This window comes from Pelecanus crispus, chromosome 9 (assembly GCF_030463565.1).
Source record: "Pelecanus crispus isolate bPelCri1 chromosome 9, bPelCri1.pri, whole genome shotgun sequence".
NCBI lineage: Eukaryota > Metazoa > Chordata > Aves > Pelecaniformes > Pelecanidae > Pelecanus > Pelecanus crispus.
In genome coordinates this window covers 19,785,539-19,809,992 of record NC_134651.1, presented here as the reverse complement: position 1 = coordinate 19,809,992, position 24,454 = coordinate 19,785,539, and the positions used below count along the sequence as shown (strand labels likewise).

Below are 24,454 nucleotides of genomic sequence, written 5' to 3'. Positions count from 1 at the left end.
TAATATTTTCATCTCAATTCTATGTACATGCTGGTTCATACATATTGCTATTAGTGTAGAGTTTTTTATTTGGGTATGGATTTTTTTATAACCAAAAAACAGACCAAGCCTTAAGTATGAGTTGTATTTTCCTGTTCCTTCAGCAAAAAAAGCATTGCCTTGCAAATCCTTCCACTTGGGAATACTCGTCACTCCAGAAAATAATTCCTCTGATAGTGTGCAAGTGGCACTTTGCAGGTTTAAGGCCCCTAGGAATTCATATTCTCACTAGTGTCTGCTGCTAAATGCTGACAGTATTGTACCTTTCAGTGGCCATATTTCACATGACCACTGAGCTTGCCAAAATTAATTTTACTACAAATGAATAACACTGTATATAATACATATGAAACTGTAATGGATGCTACCAAACATGTATTTTGTTATTTGGTTCTTAATGTAAACATTCAAAATTACCTTTCTGGCCCTTTGGACCAGGTGGCCCAACATTACCAGTATCACCAAAGTCTCCAGGGCTGCCTCTGACTCCTGGAGGGCCAGGAAACCCCAAACCAGGCAATCCCACCTGTCCTTTTACCCCAGGAACTCCTGGGACCCCAGGGAATCCTTTATCACCTGGCAGTGGTACTCCAGGATTGCCCTAAAAGAAGGAAATTGTTGATAAGAAATAACAAGACCTGTTTCTTTCCTCTATTTGATTATCAAAAGCCAAGTTAGAGAATTATCTGGAGAAACCACTCTTCCACAATTAAGCGACTACATGGATGATATTAGTAGTTTTAAATATTCAAAGGCAATGGGAACAAAAGGTAGAGTTTTGTGGTTTTTTTTTTCTTCCTGATCCCATAATATCGGCACACAGTATATGCAGAAATTATATCCAGGAACACCAAAATAAACAGTAATACTTCCAAGGGAATAATTTTTCAATGGATAAAAACTATGATTTTTGATCTAGGCTAACATAAAATGGTAAAAGTGATTAATCTGCTAGGAATTTGGAATAAAATGGTACTTTTCATTAAATAGTTAGCCCTTTCATACAACAATATGTTAAATGAAATGGAAAAAAATTCTGAGAAAGTCAAAAGTACCTCAGCTCCTTTTTCCCCAGGCAATCCTAGTTCCCCATCTCTGCCATCATTGCCTCTTTGGCCTGGAAATCCTGGAACCCCAGTAGGACCTCTTTCACCTTTTATTCCTTAAAACAGTTTGAAAAAAATGAAGTATAATATTTGCAGTAAGTCTGGGGTTTTTTTAATTTTTGCTCAGGTAAATGCTGAGTAACCATTCATCATATCTGTATGATAATTTCCAGTTCTTGAATTCACATTTCCTTAATGAGGTATTTTAGGCTTAGGAAGGCAGTATGTAGTTGAACACCTCCAGGAACAACTTGGTCTCTATGTAAAAGACATGTTTACAGGCACCACAAGAATGTGGCTTTCATTTATATAGAGTGAAAATATTTTGCTATTGAAATCAGTTGGAGTTTTATCCTTGCTTTCAGTGAAATTGGGATATAGCAATGCCATATGATGCAGAATATTTGCATCAATATTCCCAAAAGGTTTTTAATTTTTTTCTTTTTTTACTCCTAGATGTCTCCTACACTGATACTTATGAAAATGTAATTTTTGCATGAAGGACAATAAAACTACTTTAACACAAAGATTCATTTTGCTGTGTCAAGAAGCCCTTTGCAAATAAACGGCAAATGTTTTTCCCTGCTCCAACATCTGTAAACAAACACACGCTCCCAAAGCTAAGGTAACTCTTCACAAACAATAAGACGGACAATCTTTTCTCTGAATAATTACTTTAGCATTTCTAACTAAGCTTTGCCATCAGATTGCTGTAATTTCTTGTTCTCTGTTTCTTTTACTTTTGCAAATCATAACTGTAACTGTGGAGAGGTTTTGATCTATTTAATTATAAGAATTTCAGTCGTGTAGCTGGTGGCCTATTGTTTCTCTTCAATGCCTGGTCAAGAGTAATTTTTAGAAATAAGAGCAGGAATCTGAATAGCCATTGAGACTTTGAGTTTTTCGCAAGACGGATGTTGGTGGTTTAAGTTGAGATAACAGCTGGGATACTGGCATGTGACACTTCAGGAGGTGGCTTCCATACAATGTATTTCTTCATGCTTTCACAATATTTGTATTCTGCTTAGTCTTTGCTATACAGACCTCTGCAAGACCCTGATTATCAATCACATGACATGAAAAGTAATTTGCTAGCATTAACAACAAGCTGTTAAACAACATGACCTCTAGGCTTCAGTAACTTACTAAACTAATGACTTTATTAAAGAGTAGATTAATATGGTTTTCTCATACTATTGCCTAGGCATTGTATAGGAAACAAGAAGGCTAATGATAAAGTGTGTGTTTACCTTTTATTCTAACTCTTCCTGGATCACCCTTCTCTCCTTTCTCACCATGTTGTCCAGCAGCACCGGGTATTCCCTTATCATGGACCAAAAAAAAAAAAAAAAAAAGTTGTCAGCTATCTCCAGCAAGGAACCAATGTGGGAATTGAGGGGGAAATTAGGTATCTATCTCTTGCTCTTGCATTGTTTCCCCAAACTAGACCAATTAAAGTAACTTGTCAAAAAGAAACGCTTATCTCTTTTGACGTCTATAAAAAGGTGTGTGAATGGCACCTGGCCTTTTCATCCTGACTCTGCCAAATGCACAGATACACAACTATAAGAAATTGTGATGCTAGAAGGATTGGGTCCATGGCTGTATACAGCTGTGGCTGTAAATGCAAAAATATTAAGATGCAAACAATTCACAAACTCCTCCCATTGCAGACTTCAACCCACAGTCTGCTGAGGCTACACAGGAAGGGAATCTCTGGAGTGTGGTGACTGCTGGAAGAGGCTGTCCTCCCAGAATAGAACATGGCAGTAGGTAAGTGATGCTTTTTTGCCGAGTGAAAGCCCACAAAGCTGCCAACAAAAAAACTTCATCTATGTTTCATTAGGTACCTGGTATTGTCAGAAGAATCTATGACTTGACAGGTTTAGAAGGGAAAAGAAGTACTTTTCTGTATTTTTATGCTGATTCGTGCTCTCAGTTTTCCAAGCAGAGTGCAGTTTGTGCATATCATCATTGGTGAGGGTCTGCTCTTGCAACAGTACATGTGGGTAAATACATTTTACCATGACCATATGAAATTTACACAGAAGTAAAAGGCCACTAAGGTTGAAAAACTGGGATATTATTTAGCCCTTTTCCTCTGTTATTCAAAATCTTTCACTAAGTAACAGGTGGAGGAAATACAATTTGTAAAGTGATTGTAAAACATGACAATTGTAAAACAGGCAGGAGACTTCTGAAAAATGTGGCATATCTGAAACTAGCAGTGACTGTTAAAATGACCAGTTATTAATGTTTGAAAAGTTGAATGAGATATTTGGGAAGAAAAGAGACCAGAAAAATGGAAAAACTATATAGATGTAGGAAATCCATTAGAACACAGAACTTCTGTATCAAAGTGAATTATTTCTTTCCAAACTAATTACTTTGTCCTTGTTTCTCACTTAAGTAACCTAAGAACACTAAAGTGTTCAGGACAAGGCTTCAAGCTTTACTTCAGAACCACAAAGGCTAAAGCATACTTTCAAAAGTAAAAATAAGATCGAAAAAATCTCACATAATCCACTCGGGTAATAGGATTTTAAGAAAAGAAAAATAAAAACAAATGCAAAGCTTGTAATGAAACCACTGGAACTAGAATGACAGAAAAGGAGTTCTGCTATTCAAAACAAAATCTAAAAAAACCCATAATGGAACAGTCATAAAGCCAAGCATATCAACCTCTGTTTTCAAAGAAATTGCTCTCACACACAAGAAAGTATACTAAAAAAACCCTCTATTTGGCATCATTTTGGTATGCAGCATCCTGGATGTACAGTCCACATGACAGATCAGAACAAGTGGAACAAAATCCCAGCAAGTCCAATAAATCATCTTATAATGTATTCCTAAAGCAGTTAGATTAAGTGGTGTTGAATTACTGCTCACTGTGGGTAATAAGATAAACTATATGAAGCACATTAAAGAAAATAAGTCCGTTTCCAAAAGCAATAGCTAGTTTCACTGAGTTAGGCAACAAGCATCACCCAGTAAATTATTGACCCAGGAAACACACAGGTCTTGAGCTCAAATTTATTTTGTTTGTTAATCCTGCTGACATCCAATAGTAAAGTAGAAATACACATCTGACCTAAAGGTACCTTTTAAATATTTCTTAATTATTTTCCTTCCTCCTCCCCCGCTTGCCATGAAAAATCTTTATGGGGCTTTTCCATGCAAAACTATATGTCAAATTTGTTAACACTGGAATGAACTGGTCTTAGGAAAAAATGAACATTGTATGCTGATGTCAAATGATTCTAGTACTCAGATTCTTTACTATCAAAAAGTTCATTCAGTTTCTGCTCTTGAGGAGCTTGAAATGAAAATTATTATCTTTATTTTGATGGTTATAGTAATTTTTCCTTCTAGGAACCATTAAATCAAGGGCAAAATTTTTATTCCATTTCAGCTTCATTGCTATGTCATAGAGAGACAAGGCATTGCCTGTAGTGGCTGATCCTTGCAAAGAACAAACTTTGGCTGAGGAGTGACTGAAAATGGAAGATTATAAAGTAATATGGAACAGTAAAGGGATAAACACTAATAAACAGCAATGCCTTTCAGACTCTGTGGGAGTGAAAGACTACATTATGTTCAGACTGCCTCATAAAATAAATTAAGCGTATCAAATAAATTAAGTTTTTCAATTAATTTCTAAAAAAGGAATAAAGAAAATTATTTTAAATGCCTCAATAAAATCAGGGGTTCCTTTTTCTTCAGACCCTGCCCCCCCTCAGGTGGATGTTGATATAAAATCCATAAGGTTTTGCTGGAAATGCTTTCCTTTGAAATAACTGAAAAATCGCCTTCAGTGGAGCAATCTGTGCATCTACAATGTTTTCAAGAGAAACAATGGGTATTCAAAACTAAAAGTAAAAACAAGTCAAAACAAAACCAGATGAGCATTTACCAGCTTTCCTAAGCCTCTTGACCTCCCCACAAATACAGCATGGGATTCTGTCCCTCAATGTAAAACTCTGCCCACTGCTGCAAGGGAAATCAGATAGAAGCTAATAAAATGCATCCTCCAACAAGACTGTAATAAGCAAAAGTAGATAAAACCTTCAGATAGTTTTCCAGCACAGGTGCTCCACCACTCTGCTTAAATGCCTCCTGCATAAGTGGTAACTCGATGTTATTTATTTACTGAAGCTCATGAAAACTACTCACAGGGAGCCCTGGTGATCCCATTGCACCAGATAAGCCTGGGTCACCCTTTTCTCCATGTCTTCCAGGGTATCCCATTTGTCCTTTCTTTCCTTGAGTACCTGGAGGTCCTTGCATACCACAGGGACCAGGAGGACCAGCAGTACATGAGCAGAGGCCTTGATTTCCTACGTGAATATGTCAAAATTACATTGAAACAGTTACAAAATTAATACACAAAAAATAACACTGCCCTTTTTCTTTTCTGTGTGAGTAGTGCACAGACCATTTTATCTCATTATGGCCTTCAAAGGAGTGAAGAATATCAGTCTCTTTTTAGAGTGCTGAATGTCTGCTGCACTGACATGATTCTACTGACTTAGAAGCCCCAATGCCAACAGGCCATTTAACTCAACACTTTGATGGGCCTTAGCCTCCAAGTTACCATAAACTTCTTGCAAATTTAGGTCTGACATATCCGGCAAAGGTCTCATATTCAAATTGTTGCTATCCAGGCATACTTACCCTTTTCTCCTTTTTCACCTTTTCTTCCTGGAAGGCCTATCTGACCTTTTGCTCCAGGTTCTCCAGGGATCCCTCTGTCAGTACAGATTACACCTTTGAAAAACCAAATTGGACAGCTAGTATAAATCAGGTTGACTGTTTCCACAGCTTATGTCACGTGTTCTCTCCCTTATCTTGTAACCCTCATGTGAAAAGCTAGAGATCTTATGAAATGCTTTACAAGTAGTTGATAATAGATCATACTACAAGAGTCAGTCTGGCTAGAGTTGATGTTGACACATTGTTTTTTCATTGCCACTGCTTCTCCCTTTTTCCACTGTAGAACTTTATGACTCTTGTTTCTTTACTAAAGGATGCTGATTTGGGTTTCCTCCCCAGTTTGCTGTGTTTTGAACTTCAGGTGATATACTTTTAGAAATGTTTTCAACATATGTTATTTTGTGGGTTCAAATCACCCAGAAAATTATGAAAATCTTGACATCTAACTGATCAACAACTAATAGCAAAAATGTGTTTTCTGCATCACATGTAAGGTTTGATGTATGTGTCAAAATGCACTTTTCACCTGTATGGTTTTTGTAGGACCAAAAAAAGCAATGAATCTATTAATACGTAGAATGATATTCTTGCCACATATATTGCTGTTGAACCTACTGGGTAGTCCAGGTAAACCTTGTCTTCCTGGCTGTCCTGGTAGGCCTGGTGGTCCAGGAAATCCAGGTCTTCCTGGGATTGATTCACCTGTTCCAGGGAAACCAGGGTCACCTTGAAAACCTTGAGGTCCTGGTGCCCCACTTATTCCTGGCAGGCCAGGCAGACCTATAAAGAAAATAATGGTATATGGCCCATACAGCTTCATAGTAACGATTACTACAAGATATCAAGAAGGAAATTACAGACCATTCAGAACTGTCCTGAAGAAGAGCTTCTACATAACAAAGACTTAAATCTTAATTTAGTGTGGACTTGGTAGTGTAGGTTAATGGTTGGACTGGATGATCTTAAAGGTCTTTTCCAACCTAAACGATTCTATGATTCTAATCTTTAGGTTTTCCAGGATTCCCAGGAAAAGAGGCTCCTGCTTTAGACCTTCAAATGCTTCTTTTCCTCGTCCCCATTATCTCTTTTCCAGACATCTCAGTTATTCTAGTTCCTTACCATCCTCATCACCTTCCTTTATCTCTTTCTGAGATGGAGAATAGAATTTTTGAGCACAGCACTCTAGATACAGGCATACCATGGATTTACAGTGCATGGTAGAATTCTGCTTTGTCTTCTCTTCCTTTTCTAGTAATTCCTAATGTTCTGTTTGGATCACTTTGGTTCTTTTTTGGACACTAAGTGCTGAGCTAATATTTTTATTGAACTCCCTGGGGAGCTCAAATCCTTACTGTTGGTGACTTGCATCAAGCAAGAACACAGAACAGTTTTCTTTTACCTGCTTTCTCTCCTACTGGTATATAGTTCACATTTTATCCCCTACTTCTCTTACTTGTTCCATCATCTCCTGGTCTTCCTAGCATGCCTGCAGGACCAATTGGTCCAACTGACCCCACATCACCAGCAGGACCTGGAAATCCAGGATCTCCTTGTGGACCTACACAGAATTATAAAAACATGTGAATTGAACACCATACGCAATTGACAGCTTAAATCTAAATTAAACTGCAACCAAAATTATAATTTGGGAACTACACAAAAGTAAAATACAGTAACTTCTTTTGTCTTCATGAAACATTTTAAATGTGTAACAATTTAATTTTAAGGTGGGAGGATTCGGTTACTTTTCTACGGATTCCTGCCCATTTTGTGGGCACAGTTTTAACTCTTCGTCACTCCATTGTAGTATCTTTGTGCTGCATATTTCAGAATACCAAGAGAAGTGTTTGCCCTAAATAAATACATGTAGCATTTAAAATAAATCTGCATCTCATGGTATGCACATTTGGCAGTGCAAGTGAACACAGGGAGGTCATTTCAGGATCATCCCAGTTGAAATTATCCAAATTTTAAAAAGTGTAGTTTCAAAATTGCTATAATGAATATATTTAAAAATTGCAATTACATAGTGATAAAGAAAACCTGAATCAGATATAAAGGGCTTCATTAAATTGGAAAAACAAAATATTGGTAGTTCTGTTCTCAAACAATTCTGCTAAAGGCCTTTTTCTCTGCAGAATGTATCCACTCACACAGCATGCACATGATTAAATGTTACTTGAAATATTAAGTATGGGGTTAAGCCTTAACAAATTTAATTGATATTTGGATGAGGCCCCTATCTAATGGGGAGGTTCTGCTGAACTGGGGTTGTGCTGTAACTTACTTCTGTGTTCACCATCAGCATTTGCTGCACTAGAAATACAATTTATGGTAAGTTCCCTGTTAAAATGTTCTTACGATACAGGCTCCCCAAGTGTGAGATGCCAAAGCAAATCCCTTCCAGGCAGCAGGTTTGGCTGTTCTCCCCTGCCTCCTGCTATGAAATAAGAACTTCCACACATCTTTTCACCAATTAGATGATAAAGATGGGGATAAAGGGAGCTGGGACATAAAAACGCAGCCTTAGGTTTAGGTAGGAAGGTAGTAAAATTGACAGGTATTCTGTTGGGAGTACTAGTTCCAGGATTTCACCCATGCTAAGCAACAGGAAGCTTAATTGTAGTGTAAAGTCTGTGTGTTGTGGCAATTCTGAAAATAGGAATTCTAAATTACAATTGGAAGGCCGGTTCTCTTTATTTGTCATCCATTATCCAGCATGGGCTTATTTTTCATAGCTTTTTCTTAAATATGCTTAGGTCCAATAACTAGGGATAGTCCTGTAGATCTAGCTGTGACTGTATGCATAAAGATCTTTCAAGCAAACATTTAATCGGAAACTTGTATGTTTAACGTAGTTCCAGTAAGATCAGCGAGACACAAACACAGAATGTGGCCACTAGGAAGATGTTGGTTTAGGATCCTGTCCCCTGAATCCCTAGTGATCACTTTCAAACACCTTAGCTAAATAGGTCCTACACACTTTATACAGCAGAAAGACTAGTTAAAACTAGCTATAACCTTTTATAGGAAGCAGCGGAGTTCCAACAGCTCCAGGAGGACCTGGGGGCCCTTCTTCTCCTGGATCCCCCTGTAAGAGTCCAACAATAAATTTTACTAATAGATACAAATGTGCAGCGTGCTGGCATGTTACTGAAAATTTCAACAATGGTGGGTTATGTAAGGATGTGACACATACAACCTAGGAAACTCGATTTTGATACTTTAGAGCATTTAAAATCAGGCAAAAAGATTTAAAATAATCATTAACTTTCAGGATACCAGTGACTAAACAATAATATACCTATCGCACATATCTATTTGACTCTTCAGAACTTGTGACTGCTGTATTTGATTTCATTCATTTATTGTAAAAATGAATCAATTACAGTAAATCAGTACCCATTTAATTGAGACGTTTTGATTTAACAACCAAGCTGTAATTATTTGCCTTAAAATTCTACACCAGAATTTGGAAATTACTTCCATGATGACAGATAAGCATTAAGAAAAGAGGTTTCACAGTCTGATAGATATTATCGATGGTAAGAGATACTCAAAGCTCTTATAAGAAGTTTGAAATATCTGCATCAGGGAAACATGAAAGTGCCTACTAATGGCAAGGAAAATCACTTCTGCTTGGAGGATTTCTAAATTACCTTGGATTTTGATATTTAGAATTGCAAGTGAAGTGGACTTTAGGGAAGTCTTTTATGTGGCAAACTTTTTGCTTTGTAGATTAGGAATCAGCCCTGCTCTCCACAGCAAATGGGAACTGAGAAAACAAGAATGTGAATGTGGGAACTGAGTAGTGAGGTTGCATTCCTGGGACTGGAGTTCAGGGCCTTTTAGGACACAGACAGGGAGAACTGGGACTGCAAAACTGGATACCCATTCTTACACAAATAAAAATAAGGAATCCATGCCTCTTTCTGGTTTTGGTTGTGGGTTTTTTTTTTTTTTTAATTGATATCTCTCTGATATTTAAACAGTTCTGGAGCTGTCACTGACTGCTGTCCTCTTGACCTCTGGCCTTTTGGCTGGCCTTTTTCCTTTGACTGTATCTTGCAGAATGAAATAACATCCTTGTGTCATCTTTGGCTATTTTAAGCAGGAATGTAACCTTGTCTTCCCTAATGACATAGAGGAGTCTTCTGTGTGGCAGGAAAGAAAAAATAAACATAGCATTTTTCCTCCTCTGATAAACTTATACAGTATTTTTAGATTTAAAATTAATTTAATGATGATAAAAGTATCAAAGATTTGTACAATAGATGGATATGGCCCAAGTCTTATGTGACTTTCATGCTGATTTTAAAATGACACAACCAGAACGCAAGAAAGAACTGAAAAGTCAGTGAGCCAAGGTCAAAAATTTCAGTTCTTGGTATCTCCTTAAGTGACAAATTCAAGTGGTGCTCTCTGAAAAATCTCTGTCTTTAGGCTGTTAGGTCTTACGACCCTCTCTGGATGGCAGCTTTGTACTTGCTGTGTTTTCACTGTTGGTGCACTCCTACACAGTGGCATATATACATTTGGATTATTTTGTTGACTGATACTGTTTTCTCTTCCCAGAAAAATTTCAGGAGACTCAACTTGCCAATGGTTTATTAAAAAAAAAAAAAAGCCAAAAACATCCAACAGAAGCTTATCTCTACTGTATTCTGTGACCTGGAGTTGTCTTAAAATGAAAGCTTATAATCACTTATCAGTTTTACTGATATCCCTATTAAGCATTAAACACTGTATCTGTTCTGTAAGTTTCTATAGCTTTATATAACATCAATGGCCAAGAAAATTTTGCATTGCCTGTAAAGACCATTCATGATTTTAATGAGACTCATTCCATTAGTAGCAGAGACAAATGGTCTTGGAGTGATTTCAACAGGACTCATATCCTCCCTTGTATTTTGTCTGAAGAAGGCATTCTGTGTTTTTTCATATTTATCACAGAATGGTTGAGGTTAGAGGGGACCTCTGGAGGTCATCTTGTCCAACCCCCCCTACTTGAGCAGGACCAATGTCCAGACAGCTTTAGAATATCTACAAGGATGGAGACCAGTGCTGACTAGAGGGCAAGGATCACCTCCCTCAGCCTCCTGGCAATACTTTTCCTAATGCAGCCCAGGATCTCATTAGCTGCCTTTGCAGCAAGGGTATGTTGCTGGCTAACGTTCAAGATCCACACGGTGTTGCCAATATCCAGAATTAGGGATCAAAAGTATGGCAACAATTCCTTGAAGTCCACTCTTTGCTTTAAGCAACAGTTAACATTTTTTAAAGATGAAATCTACTTTGAATGCAACTGTTTTTTTCTGAGTCTCTTTCTTTCTCTTAAATCTGAATGCATCTTAGAATCTCTTTGAACGTGTTTATTTCAGAAAATCTGTGTGAGGACAGGCTATTCTCAGAAGGGTTTTTAATCATATTCTTGTTCCTCCAGTTTATGTGATTTTTAGCAGATCATAAGCAACACCTGGTGAGGCCAGATGAATAGTTGATGCAGTCCAGATAGGTCTGCACTCTTCAGGAATAATCAGATTTATTCAATTGTTTCCCAAGCAAAACTACAGCATCTGTGCAATCATTCCTGATTTTACGTATCTGTATGAGTTAACCTGATTTTTTTTAAGTTGTGTCTATACTTGATATGTTTTCTTTTGCTCCATGCATTAGCAATTGTAATTTCATCTTTCCAAATCATTACTGCAGGCATTCAAACTTTTCTCTAGCATAATCTACCAACAATTAATTATTTTTTGCTTACTGTTTATAGTGTTAATTAATGGCTTTTCAGGCTGTGGGCTAATCAATGGAGACCAAAGAATGCACTGTTCTGTCTATATAATGTCTTGTCTCAAGTTTGTTAATGATGCCCCCAACTAAAACAATGTGCACATCAGGGTGAGTACGTTTTAACAACAAAATACTTAAGGTTTGATTTTACTTTTGGGGAGTAATGGACTGCAATGATTTTTCTGTTTAAATAAGACATGCAATGTTTCTGTCTAATTAGTATCTGAATGATCCCACATTGTTGTGAAGCTGATAATGGGCAAATGGGAGAAAAATGAACATCCATGGGCAATTCCTCCCCGCCCAAGTATGACTACATAAATGAAATCTTGGCTGAAGAAGCTGATCTAGCACTCTCCTGGCAGTCCTAACTTTGAAACAAGTAAGCCTGTGACTAAAACAGATGTTTTTATTGTACTTTTACTTATTTACTCCATGTGTTTGTCATTTCTCATTTGTGAACCTGCTTCTTGAAAACCTGTTTGCTTTTTATTTGTCTGCTTTCAACTGTATCTTTAGCAGTATACTACTTATGGCAAGTTTGGACCAGCCACAGTTTACTTCCTTTTGTGATCACAGATTATTATGTAGCATGTGTTCCAATCTTAATCTTCAATTTCTAACAGAGGTGATTTTTGCTCAAATCTCAAGTGTAATTCCTCTGATTTCACAGGTGCAACTAATCATGCTTTAAGAAAAGTTACTGTTTTATATCCAGCTTTCCAAAAAGATTATTTCAGAGGGAAATAAACACTTCTTGACTTCTGTATTTCAGAATATTTAGAGCCAAGTTCATGAGTGCCACAATTTCTCCAATATTGTTTGTGTCATCTGTACTGTGGTAATAACTTTGATGATGAGCTTTTTCAACCTTGCTGTCTCTACTGCTGATCCTGTCGCCCACCTTCTTTGTTGCAGCATCTCACTTTTCTTCTTGCTCATGCACTGCTCACCATTTGGACCCTATCCCAGTGACTCCCTAGAGCTTCCCCCGGCTAGATTCATTGCTGCTTTGCTCCTTCTCAAGTAGCATCCAGTACTGTTTTTTCATTCTGAATGAGCTTTAGCATTATAGATTCCACAGAAAATATAATAGTTCCCTTCATTCAAGTTTTTGTTGTTAGTCAGAATTACAATATGATCCAGTAGTCAGAATTACAATATGATCATCAGTTCTGCAGCCTGCAGAAGAGAATTCCATAAATTTATACCCTGAAATGTCACTAGACTGGCACCTGGGTCTTCTGAAATTGTATGAAGCATCTCTTCTATGCTTTTCAGATGAATATTCTCCTCTTTTACTGCTTAGCTCCCCAGATGTAACACCTACACTTCTAATCCCTAACGGAAAGCAGCAGGTATTGTAAAATAAAACATGGCTAGCGTCATCTAAGTGAGCAGAAGCAGGAAATGTTTAAACAAAGCTGGTGTGAGGGAGTCCAATTTCCATTCTGGTAAGCATCTTGGAAAAGTTACTTATGTGAAAAGGTTGAACACATGCAAAGAGATTTTGGTAAGTCATGCAAACAAGCCCATCTCAATCAAATTTTGCCACCTCATTTGGTGCCAATTATCATACTAGTTCATAGACCAAAGTTTATAGGATCATACTGTTACCTAAACAGCAGGTTCCTTTACCTAGCATACCTCTCTGGGGAATGCAGTTCAACCATGAATAACTTGCAGAGTACTACAACTCATGGGTTAGATAGCTATACTGGCATAGTTAAAGGTAACTATTGGCAATTAAAATTAACCAGTTCCTATGGTACACAAAATGGAATTCCCACTCTCATATACACCAAGCAGGAACGTTTACTTACATTGTTATTTACTACCATGGTGTTGAGTAACTATGACTATCGTGAAAATAGTAAATCTTAAAAGTAATTATGACTGTATAAAAGGAAATTGACTGATAAGCAGGTATATTTGGGAGGAATCATTAGCATTTATATAGGGGAGTGTGTGTGCGTGCATGCATGGCATGTTCGTTGGGTTTTTTACCTGTATGCCTGGATAGCCAGGTTGTCCAGGAAAACCAGCAAATCCTGTTTCCCCCTGGAAAGGATCACATAAATATAATTTGATTAATCTGTTAAGACATTAATATAATTAACTGAGCAAAAACCAGTAAGGCAGTCATACAATACTGTTATGTTATAATAGCATCTGCAGTTTCTTTCAGAAAATTCATTGGTACAAGAGATGGTATGTTTCATAGAATCTCTTCTGTCAAAAAAAACCCACAACATGTATCACCAGGTTATTTAGACAGTGGTCAGTGGATTCAGTGTAGCTGGGGCACAGAACTAGCTGGAGTGCATACCAGCAGACTCTAACAGACTGTATGCTTAATACAGCTGAAATTGGTTTGCTGCCTGCTGAATGACCCTCTTAAAATATTGCAGGGAAAGCAGCTGCATATCAGATCCTCCTCTCCTTTTATGATCTACTAATGTCGTGGTTTAGCCACGATGATATACTCATCCATCCAATATTCAAACTCTCTAGGTAGGCAGTGGTAAAAAACAAAGTAAAAAGTAATTTTGCAGATAAAATAGCCACTTGGAACATAACTCTAGATGCAAATATCTGTACATTAATGTGATTTATGAATAGCATGATCATTATCTTAACTAGATTTGAAAATGAGCTGGGGAGAGGAGATACGAAAAAGGGCAAGATGTAGATCTATATACCTACATCTGTTGTTCTTTACTCCAGGAAGATGTTGTAAGTTCGTAAGTAACATTTAGCAGGCTTAACAGCAAAAATGGAATTTCTTGAGCCAGAAAGATGAACAAAACACGCATATAACACAAAATTACACAAACAATGTCAGCATGGCAAACAAAGTTAACATGCTGCCTAAGTTTTCTATCATGCTATATGCATGTCTCACTGGCTTTTCCTCCTGCTTGCAACTTCAGATCCCATTAGCCAATTTCAGCCAAATTTCAGGGAGTGGCAGAAATTCGAGGACAAAGAGTTCATACAACTTGTGTGGCAACAGGTAGCAGGAGAGGAAGGAAGGAATGCAGCGTGAGCTATCAAGTATGTGGAAACTGCAACCCTGCACAAATCCACAGAAAACCAAATCTCACTGATCCCACTGGTCAAGGAGCGGCTTACACTTTATGTTGTCTTACCTTCATTCCAGGAAAACCTGCAGGTCCGTAAGAACCAGGATTACCCTGATAAAAGCAAGTAGAATGTGAGCTAAAACAGTAAAAGCTTATTCAAAATTACACTTATTCAGAATTGCTGAGCAGTTAATGTTCCTTAGATAACTACTACTTGGGATATTTCCCAAAAACTTTGCAAAGTTTTTGCAAATACTTTATATGAGACATGGGCATGAATTTGAACTATAGACCAAAGTTAACCAGACAGGTCAACACTTAATTTTTTTTATCATATGGCACCAAGCACAGAAGTAGACATGTTGCTCCATGTGAGCACTGTTATGCAAATCAAGCACAAGCTGCTGTAAAAAATTGCCGTCAGCACGTATGGAATACATTAAAATTGCTGTGTTAGTACTGTGCTACTCCAGAGAAGCTTTGCGCAGCTCTAGATATTTAGAGGATAACTCTACAGATTTACTTTCTTTCCAAGGACAGAAAGTCTGTATGAGCTTATGTTTAAGTCCAAGATGGGGTGTGTCCCAGGGCAGGACTCCTAAATGTTCTACACAGAAAGTATGACAGATTAGTTTAAAAAAATCCTTAAAATCTTCCTTGGAAATGCAAACTTAAACTGCCAAATATATTATTAACCTAATTATAGTGAATTCGTGAAGTAATTTATTCCGCAGTTTCCTTACCCGCAATCCAGGGAATCCAGGAATGCCTTTTTCACCCTTTTCTCCTCTCCCAGGTATACCCTGGAGAATTCAAAAGACTGTTTAAACAAGATGCTTAGAGAAGTTTGCCATAAATGTTAATTTTTGTGCCTGTTTATTAAGTTATGTATATATTAGGTTAATGGATCTTGTTTCACTTGTTAGGCTGAATCACTGGGGCTTACGTCATACAGCACCACCAGCAGTGCCTATGTAGCTTCAGTTATTCAAGGAACCTGCTATGGTGTCTTCTCCAAGCCTTAATGTGCTTTCAGCAGTATAATTTTCTTTTTTTTTTTTTTTTTTTTTTTTTTAAAAGCTCTGGGCATCTTTTGGGCTGCATCAGTCAATTTCTCAGTTCCTGCTTATAACTAACAAGTATCCTATTATCTACATGGACAACTGGTATTGGAGCAAGCATAGAAAGCCCATCTTTTTCAAAGTAAATCTAATATAAAAAGATCAGTTTTGTCTCCTTTTCCAGTGCTAAGTAACAGTGGTCCTTTTATGATGGAAAATGAATTTCTGAAGAAGTGCTAGACTTAGAACTCAGAAATGTGATGTTCAGGCTTCTCGTTTCTTCTCTTCTGCCTACAAAGCTAAGTAAGTTTTTAACATAAACTACACTCATTCTTTTGTCCCCAATTATCTTCTGTTTTTTCTGAGACCTGGTAGTTTCCTGCCTGTGGATTTTCCTTCTCCAAATCTATCAGCAATAAGGACTCCAGAATCTTTTTTGTGGCTGCTTCTGCTCAGCATCCAGGAACTCCTAACTGGCACACCAATGTTTAAATTAATCATGCTGACAGAAAGAAAAGAAAATGTAGAATAGATAGCAAAGAGCAACTCTTTCTCCAAAGAGGTGTCTCTGCCTTCTCTACTCTTGAGGATATATAATGTGAAATTAAAGTCTTTCCCTAGCATACTTAGGGAAACATACATCATGCCCAATTAAGAATACATACAGATCTTTTTTATTTCTCTTCTTGAGAAAAAAATAATCCATGCTTCTATTTTCTTCACAGTCCCAGTCCATTATGTGTCAATAGCCCAACGGGAAACAACACTGACCTTTCGCTACCAGGCAACATTCAATAGGTACATATAAACCAGACTCAGAATAAGTTTGCAAAAGGGTTTTGAAATATTTACGATATCACACTGATTTAGGTGGTGATTAAATTTCACAGCAGAAATGCTGTTATTTCTTCCGTCACCTTGTGCTTTGAAAGATTAACTTAATAACCACAGAAGGACTTTGCCAGCACCATAAAAAAAAAAAAAGAAAAAAAAAAATCACATTACTTACTTTGGGTCCACGTGGCCCTCTGTATCCTGTTACCCCAGGTAGTCCTTTCTGGCCCTACATATACAAGGAAAGTTTTTGTGTATGTTAATATGCAGGACATCCCTATGTGCTGTTGAACTTTTAAAGTCCTGTTCTGAATTACAACTGTTAAGTAGTATTTTCTTAAGCACTGGGCCTGTTCCTCTAGGTGTACTAGGCAGAAGAAAAACAAGAAGAACAATTATGTACTGATTTTTGTTTATGTTAACACTGTCAAACCAGCATAGTGACTGTGGAGTGAGATACATGTATCTTTTCACTTGCAGGGACCTGCTAATCAGGGCTTTGTTCCTACAGACATGCATGACTAGTTCTTTTTTGTTTGCTGCTCTATCTAGTTTGATGCAAGCATTCGCATGTAAAAATCTACACTTTTGTGCACAGCCCCAATCTGAATGGGATGCACAGCTGGCTACATGGTCATGCTCATGTCGCGTGTTGCACAGCAGCATATGTCACACTTGGCAGTAACATGGGGAGTTAATATAAGTTCTTTTAGTCCTTTCTCTCTTCCTCGTACACCTGTACATAGCAACCATTTGCATAATCAAAGCCTAAGATCCAACATGTGAAATCTGTCAGTTCCCTGAGTTGAGGGTACAAGGGCTGGCAATGCCAAATTCACCTTTTAATTTGTGTATTCAAGCAAATCAGACTCAAGGACATAAAGACTCCAATAGAGGGCTCCATAATGCAATTTTTGTAACTCCTGTTCTTTTTAAACAAACATTCAAATGTTTTAAGGTACACAACTGTGGCTACAGTAGGTGTAGGAAGGGTGCTGAACAACAGGATTGCTGCTGAAGCTAATGGTTTGTTACAGAAAGAAAGATTTGTCCTATACCATTCTTGCAAAAATTACATCACAGGATTGTACTTGCCGAGTTGAACACAGTTAAATATGAAGACAAATTAACACCTTTTCTCCTTTGAACAGCTGAGCTCCAGGAGGTCCAACTAACAGTGGTGATCCAGGTGGCCCAGGAAGTCCAACATCGCCCTGTGGAAGCCAAAGGAACAGCAGAAAGACATTCTGTTCCATGCAGCATTTCAGTGAGACTCAGCATGTTTTCCTGTTGTACTACAGCACTACTTATTTCTGTACTCATTGAACATGTACTTGTACTAATACCTGTAGATAAATAAAGGTTTGTACTGAGATCTGTAAGCCTCTCTGCCGTCTTCCCAGATAAGCAAGGCTGACAAATCTTAATCCCCTCCTATTCTCCTCAGTCATTAAAAATAATGTTATGGCTAAGGAAATAAATAAGAACTCTGTACTCATGGCTCCTGCTCAGAGACTGCTGTGGACATAGTTACAGGGTTGTCAAACCTCCTGTCTGTACATACACTCTCTTGTGTTCCAGATCGAAGCCTGTGAGCACAAGGCTTTGCGAATGTAAAGATGAAATTATTGATTTGCTATGGAAAGTTGTGCATGTCAGAAACCTGCACGAATTCTAAGTGGTGACTGGACAAATCCATAGAAGAAAAATCAAGTATTCCACATTGGTTCTATAACTCCTGAGTATGCTAACAGGTGGACAGTGGGAGAGGAACTAGTATTATGTACTTGTCCTTTTCTTACACCCTTTCCCTGGCGTCTGTTGCTGGACATAGCAAGAGATGAGATTCAGTGACTGATCTGGTACAGCCACTGTTACTGGAGGGTACTGTTGTGATTATTTAGGCAGTGTCTGCATAGAAGGTAATTGCTATGTAAATGCTAACTAACGTATTGATTGTTGCTTTTCAAAACCTCCAGAATACACTTGATTTCTGTATGCAGCTCACTGAAGCAATCACTTCTGCACAGAACTGATTGATTCAATAACACATTACTTCTTCCATTCTAACATTAGTGGGAGCACACAGCCACAAACGAATGAGTTCCAGGGAACCCAACAAGGATCTATTATACTTCCAATTCTACAGCAATAATATATTTAATAATATTTGTTTTCTTTAATAATATTTGTTTTCTTACCGGCTCCCCCTTTTGTCCATCCACTCCAATACCTGGATTTCCCTAATTGTCAAAAAAATGTACACAGTTTGAGATAATCAGAAAATGCTGACATTAGAATTTAATCAAGTAACTCCTTTGAAAAACTTGGTAACAAATAACCATAAGGGACATTTCAAATATTTGTATAAATTACTCTATTATTTCACTAACAACTACAGAAAAAGTCATTGCCTACCTGTTCACCTGGCAAACCAGGGTAACCTGGAATACCCTTTAAAAGAGAATGAAGACAAGTTAATATGTCTGATTTAGAGACAGCTTTGCTTTGAAAATTACCTCCTCTTGTCAGTAGCACCTAAAGGCAGAACTTCCTCTTGGGATGTACTTATGCCAAAGTGCAATTTACTTCACCTGGTCACTGCTTTCAGGAGGGCTGAACTCTGGGTTCCCGCCTTCCTGTATCCCACAAGGTGGCCTTGGGGAAAGGGAATAAGGAGAGAGCACTAGCAGCATTCCTCCACGACCACAGACTGCCAGGATGAAGATGTTCACGCAGGCAGGGGAAGGAACAACATATGCTCCAATTCCCAAACTTCCAAACTCGTAAGGTAAGGCAAAAATCTCTCTTTTTATCATTTGCCTCAAAAATTATTTCTAGGCTTTGATTCACCTTAAGGCAAGTTTTAAAATTGGTAGACCAGAATTTATGCATATCCTGAAAATGCAAGGCTGTATAACTGTGGTGATCTTACAGGCAAGCCTGGTTGGCCTGGGTATCCAGATGGGCCCGTTGTACCTCTTGACCCTCTTGGTCCCTGGAAAAGATGGCAAAAGGTCTGTTTGTGAAAACACCAAGAGCTTACCCTTTGCTCCACAAAACTAGTCCCTCCAAAATGCCTGCACCACTTGGACTCAGTCTACTGGCCACTACATTCCCCTATGGCCTGAAGCTTATACCATGTCTGAAACCTCACTGTCACTAGACCAGCTCAGCACCAGTTTCTGGATAATACTGTACAGGCACTGGACAATGCACAGTTACATGTTATTAATGGACTGAAAGAATACTTTGTCAGTAATTGATACAGTTCATCAGTGAATACTTTTTTGAAGGGCATAAGAGGAACCCAAAGCCATGAAGGGTGTAAGTCAGCAACAAAATTAAACTCTCTCTCCTCACATGTTTTTATGGCCAAAATATTGTAGTGTGCTACATGTTCTTGGGAGATCCACCAGATACTGTTGGAAGGTGTCACATCTCTATGCACCTTGAATTTAATGGAGAAAATTCTGCAAAGTGTGAGTACCAGGACAAGAACTGCTCAATACATAGCTAATGCAGATGGGTATGGTCTGTTTCTGCTCCTTTTCAGCCAGCATGAACTGGTCATGGGGGCAGACTATAGGGACTCAATGTTTTTTACTTTATTCTGGAATTTTGCTATTTAAGGCAGGCAGGGAGAAACCCCAATATTTCTTTACTGTACTAAGAAGGAAAATTTGAAAGATCTTCAAGACAAAAAGCATGTATAGAGCCCACTGACTGTACTTACAGGCATGCCGGGGGGTCCAGGATCACCCCTGTCTCCCTGTAATGACAATCATTTAGCAAATGAATCATTGCAAGGTTTACTGCGGGTATTTTCTAACTTTATAGCTATTAAGATCACAAGTTATCTGTTTCAGGTATATATTTGTTTTTAATCTTTTTAGGTGCCAAGCTTTATTAAACAGTGAGGAGTTATGACAACAATTACATTTGCCATACACGTTTTCCTACAAGATACGATTTTTTTCACAATCACATACTTACTGGGGGTCCTTTTCCAAAATGTGAAACATATACTGAATTTCCTTTTTCTCCTTTTTGCCCTGGATTTCCCTTTAAAGAAAAAAAGTCTGTTACAACATGATCCACTTACTGATATCTTACATTTCTATGGATATTGAATGATAATTTCTCAGGGTGTGCTCTTCTGGTGTCCATACATCACTAGGTAATCCACTAGAACCACCATCACTGCATGAGCATTTTGCAGTTCTTTTATCTAACATGAACCTTAAAAGTAAAATTGCCTTCCGTACAGTTGAGCAAAACAGCTCCTCACAGCTTCTGGACTCCTGTTCTGTTAGATGCTCCTTAGCTCTTGGGTACTTCAATATTCTACAATCTTCACAAATCTTGCCTTTATAGTATCAAGTATATCAATATGCCTACCTTTTCTTTCAGTGAGTCAGTGGCTTTAAGTATTAGCACTCTGCCTTCTCCAGAAGTTCATGCTGTGATTTAGAAGAATCTAGTGTGATTCTGCATACAGTTAAAAAGCTGAAAGTATGGACTGTGTTACATGCATGATCTTCAACATTTCCATCTATTAGGAAATATGTTTAACAGCCTATTAAAAAAAATAAATCAGATGCCTAAAGGCTCTGTTCTTTTAAAAACTAAGTTCCCATGGTACTTGCTGTGGAGTCCTTCATAAAACTTTGCCAATCTTAGCACCCTCAAAACCTCAGTCTGACTTAGCAGGAACAGATGATTGCTTTTGCAAAATTTAATTGCAATGCTCAATTGACTGTTAAGAGCATGATAGAATCATAGAATCGTTTAGGTTGGAAAAGACCGTTAAGATCATCCAGTCCAACCATTAAGATGTACAGATATGTACATATGTGAAGAACAGATATATTAAGACATTATTTCTGAGGTTTTCTCATTTGAAATCCAAATGTACTGGATATCATTTAACTAAGTGAACCACTTAACTATTGACTTCAATAAAATTGGATACTGTTTTTCATAGAATTTAACCACCTTAAAACTGTACTGGTTTCCTGATATTATACACTGGCTGCTCAAATCCTGAAGTCAGAATGAAACAGGGAAAATATTTATCCCTGGAATGGTACAATAAAAAGAAGAGTTACAGCTGTCTGCAGCTGGATAGAGCTACAGTAGACTGGATGAAGATTACAGCTCAAACAACAGCTGCTGGGGAACACATTCAGCACATCAAAAGTTATATTTGTCTTTGGTTATTTTACATGTGATCTCTTGTGTAATAAAACATCTTTGTTAGATCCAGTTTGTTACCTTCTACATGACTTAGGTAAGGGCTTACAAATAGAAACTACTTTCTCTTCCAATTTATTGGTGAGGTAAATGTACAGATTCTACAAGGTAACAGAAGTAAAGCTGATGAATATGTACATAGTGTTAAATAAAATTATACAGGACAATGTTATAAATAACATAAGAATGTTAGCTGTAATACATAGTCAAGTTGGTACTTAGTGCAACAGATTGATTTTAAAATAGGCAAGCTGCATAGAGGCTGGAACAGCAATCTTGTACACAAGCAAATATGGTTACTATGTCCTGTTTTTCTGGGTAGCTAAATTAATTTGCACTGGAATTTTAGTGTGCATATCCAAGGCTACATGCCTATTGTGTCTCCCATTCTTTGTAGGTTGCAAATACTTTTCTAGGCCTGCAAAAGAGCATACTCCTGGAATTGGGAGGGTTTATGCTGTAATTTGTCCCATATCTCCTTTTTCCTTTATGTCATTTGGCTAATTATAAAAGGAAAAACTCTATTTTGAAAGTCATAGTAAGTAAGAAAATATAGGTAAAATTAAAGAGTTTGAGCAGAAGTCATTTTACCATTTGGAGGGTTAATGGGTTACTTTGAGAGGTATAACAACTGAGGTTATTATCAAGTTTTTTATCAGGTTGTGTATTTCATAGTGTTTATTACAGGTCCAAGACTGAAATTGTATGGTTTTTTTCTAATTGCTATATTTTTAATAATATCTTTTCACTCTGGCACCCACTGCACATTTTTATTCCCTATGGCTGAATCAGCATCTTATTTAGCTCCTACTAAACACACTTGACTTTTCATGTAAATTGCGGTTGTTTTTATTGTTTTATTTACAAGATTTCAGGGAAGCTCTTAGACCAACTAATCAGCTATTAATCATTCAGAACTAAAACTTGTTTCCATGAAAAGAATGGGAACTAGATCTGTTCAGCAAAATTTCTTTGGAGCTACAGTAACTTATATCCCTTACTGACAGGGATCTGTGTTTTATCTTCATTAGAAGAGCACTGCTAACACAACTATTTAAACAATTTTAAAACACTTTCCATTTTAACAGCAAAAGTAAACAATATTAAAGTGCTAATTTTAAACATTTTAACTGAAATGATCTCTATGTGTACAGATGAACACCCAGGCAAGTTTAGGTGTGCACAGAGCAGTCATGAATAGGTATGTGTAAAAGTGGCACACGAAACTGTAAGAGCATGATTTTGGAAGAGATCTACTAATACATTTGTGTGATCACCCACTAAAAATCTTCAAGTGTTACAGGACTTAGACTTGTTGAAGCTTCCACTTATTGCTAATTCATCTCAGGTATGTTCCTACTATTAGCGCTTTTAAGAAATTTCAAGTATCAATAAATGGTATAATGGTTTCAAGCTGCTACTCCTCAGTTGTACTTCCATGAAATGGTATTAGCTTTGGTGTGGTTGTGTACTGGGGAAACAAAGCAGAATTTAACTCTCAAGGTAGACATATATACTTCAAGGATATAGGAACTTATTTCACATTCAAGCTTCAACTTAATCTGTTAAGGCACCAAGTGTCCTTCACTCCCATTAACCTTAGTAAGAATGCCTGGAAATTCATTGTGCAGTGTAAAGCTAGTGCCATATTCTAAAACTCCTTTCATTTTAAGAGCCATTAACTTGGAGGGGAAATGTACGTATACAGTATTCATAGATGGCAGGAATGCCTTTCACGTACATAAGGACCTCTTGGTCCAGTATGACCATTTTCTCCTGGGAATCCTGGATCTCCTCTTGAGCCATTGCAGCCATCTAAACCACGCTTGCCCCTGGGTCCTTCACTTCCTGGTAATCCCTGAAAGACGGTTTAATATTTATTAGAGATACACCATGATAAATAAGGAATTACTTTTTAAATTAACAGAACAGTTCAGAAACAAGTATCTCAGATCTGAAACAGAGGACATCTCACAGTGCTCCCAGCTTCATACTCTGCATTAGAAATATTTTCTATTGTGATCAATTGACTTTTTTTCATGCATAACAAATTATATAAGTATTTTATATCTTTTTCTTCGATACATAGCAAATACAACAGGGACAGCACTGGTTAAGAGGGCCAGACTGAGCTCTCACTGGAGTCAAAAAATAATGCAAAGTAATGTGCTATCTTCTCAGAGAAAGCAGACTCTAGCCCTCTAACTATAATCTTTCTTGTGGCTGTAAAGAAAAGCTGAAGAAATACACAAAAGTCATCTCAAGCAGCCTCATGTTTTTTAATTGGTAGGATAAAACAAGGAAAACCAGGACACAGCTTGACTCAAGCACACAGTAATCACAGAGATTATGACTATACATTCAAGAATTGAGGGAGTGATTTTCTAACCTAGCAAGAACTAACCAATGTCCAGACAGGGGTTAGTTCTACTGAAAGTTAGACACTAGGCAATAGAAAGAGTGAGATTTCCCTTGGAATGATCTTTCCATTGGAGGAAAAATTATTTTCACAGAATTAAACGTTTTCATAAGGGACAAATAGTAATTTTGATCCCAAATTTTT

At 37.5% G+C, this 24,454-nt stretch overlaps 1 protein-coding gene across 1 annotated transcript in view; it reads right to left on the bottom strand.

Moving 5' to 3' along the window:
- Window positions 1-24,454, bottom strand: part of COL4A4 (collagen type IV alpha 4 chain) — a 75,065-nt gene that overhangs the window by 28,752 nt on the left and 21,859 nt on the right. The window contains exons 6-24 of the mRNA XM_075716141.1: window positions 23,633-23,749; window positions 20,632-20,700; window positions 20,372-20,407; window positions 19,571-19,633; window positions 19,054-19,089; window positions 18,837-18,878; window positions 17,769-17,849; window positions 16,811-16,864; window positions 15,484-15,543; window positions 14,807-14,851; window positions 13,662-13,715; window positions 8,880-8,949; window positions 7,312-7,416; window positions 6,474-6,638; window positions 5,820-5,912; window positions 5,319-5,482; window positions 2,396-2,468; window positions 1,095-1,201; window positions 457-640 (exon numbers count right to left, since the gene is read on the bottom strand). Of these exons, the coding sequence (XP_075572256.1) occupies window positions 457-640; window positions 1,095-1,201; window positions 2,396-2,468; window positions 5,319-5,482; window positions 5,820-5,912; window positions 6,474-6,638; window positions 7,312-7,416; window positions 8,880-8,949; window positions 13,662-13,715; window positions 14,807-14,851; window positions 15,484-15,543; window positions 16,811-16,864; window positions 17,769-17,849; window positions 18,837-18,878; window positions 19,054-19,089; window positions 19,571-19,633; window positions 20,372-20,407; window positions 20,632-20,700; window positions 23,633-23,749 (1,618 nt within the window). The remainder of the gene's footprint in view (window positions 1-456; window positions 641-1,094; window positions 1,202-2,395; window positions 2,469-5,318; window positions 5,483-5,819; window positions 5,913-6,473; window positions 6,639-7,311; window positions 7,417-8,879; window positions 8,950-13,661; window positions 13,716-14,806; window positions 14,852-15,483; window positions 15,544-16,810; window positions 16,865-17,768; window positions 17,850-18,836; window positions 18,879-19,053; window positions 19,090-19,570; window positions 19,634-20,371; window positions 20,408-20,631; window positions 20,701-23,632; window positions 23,750-24,454) is intronic.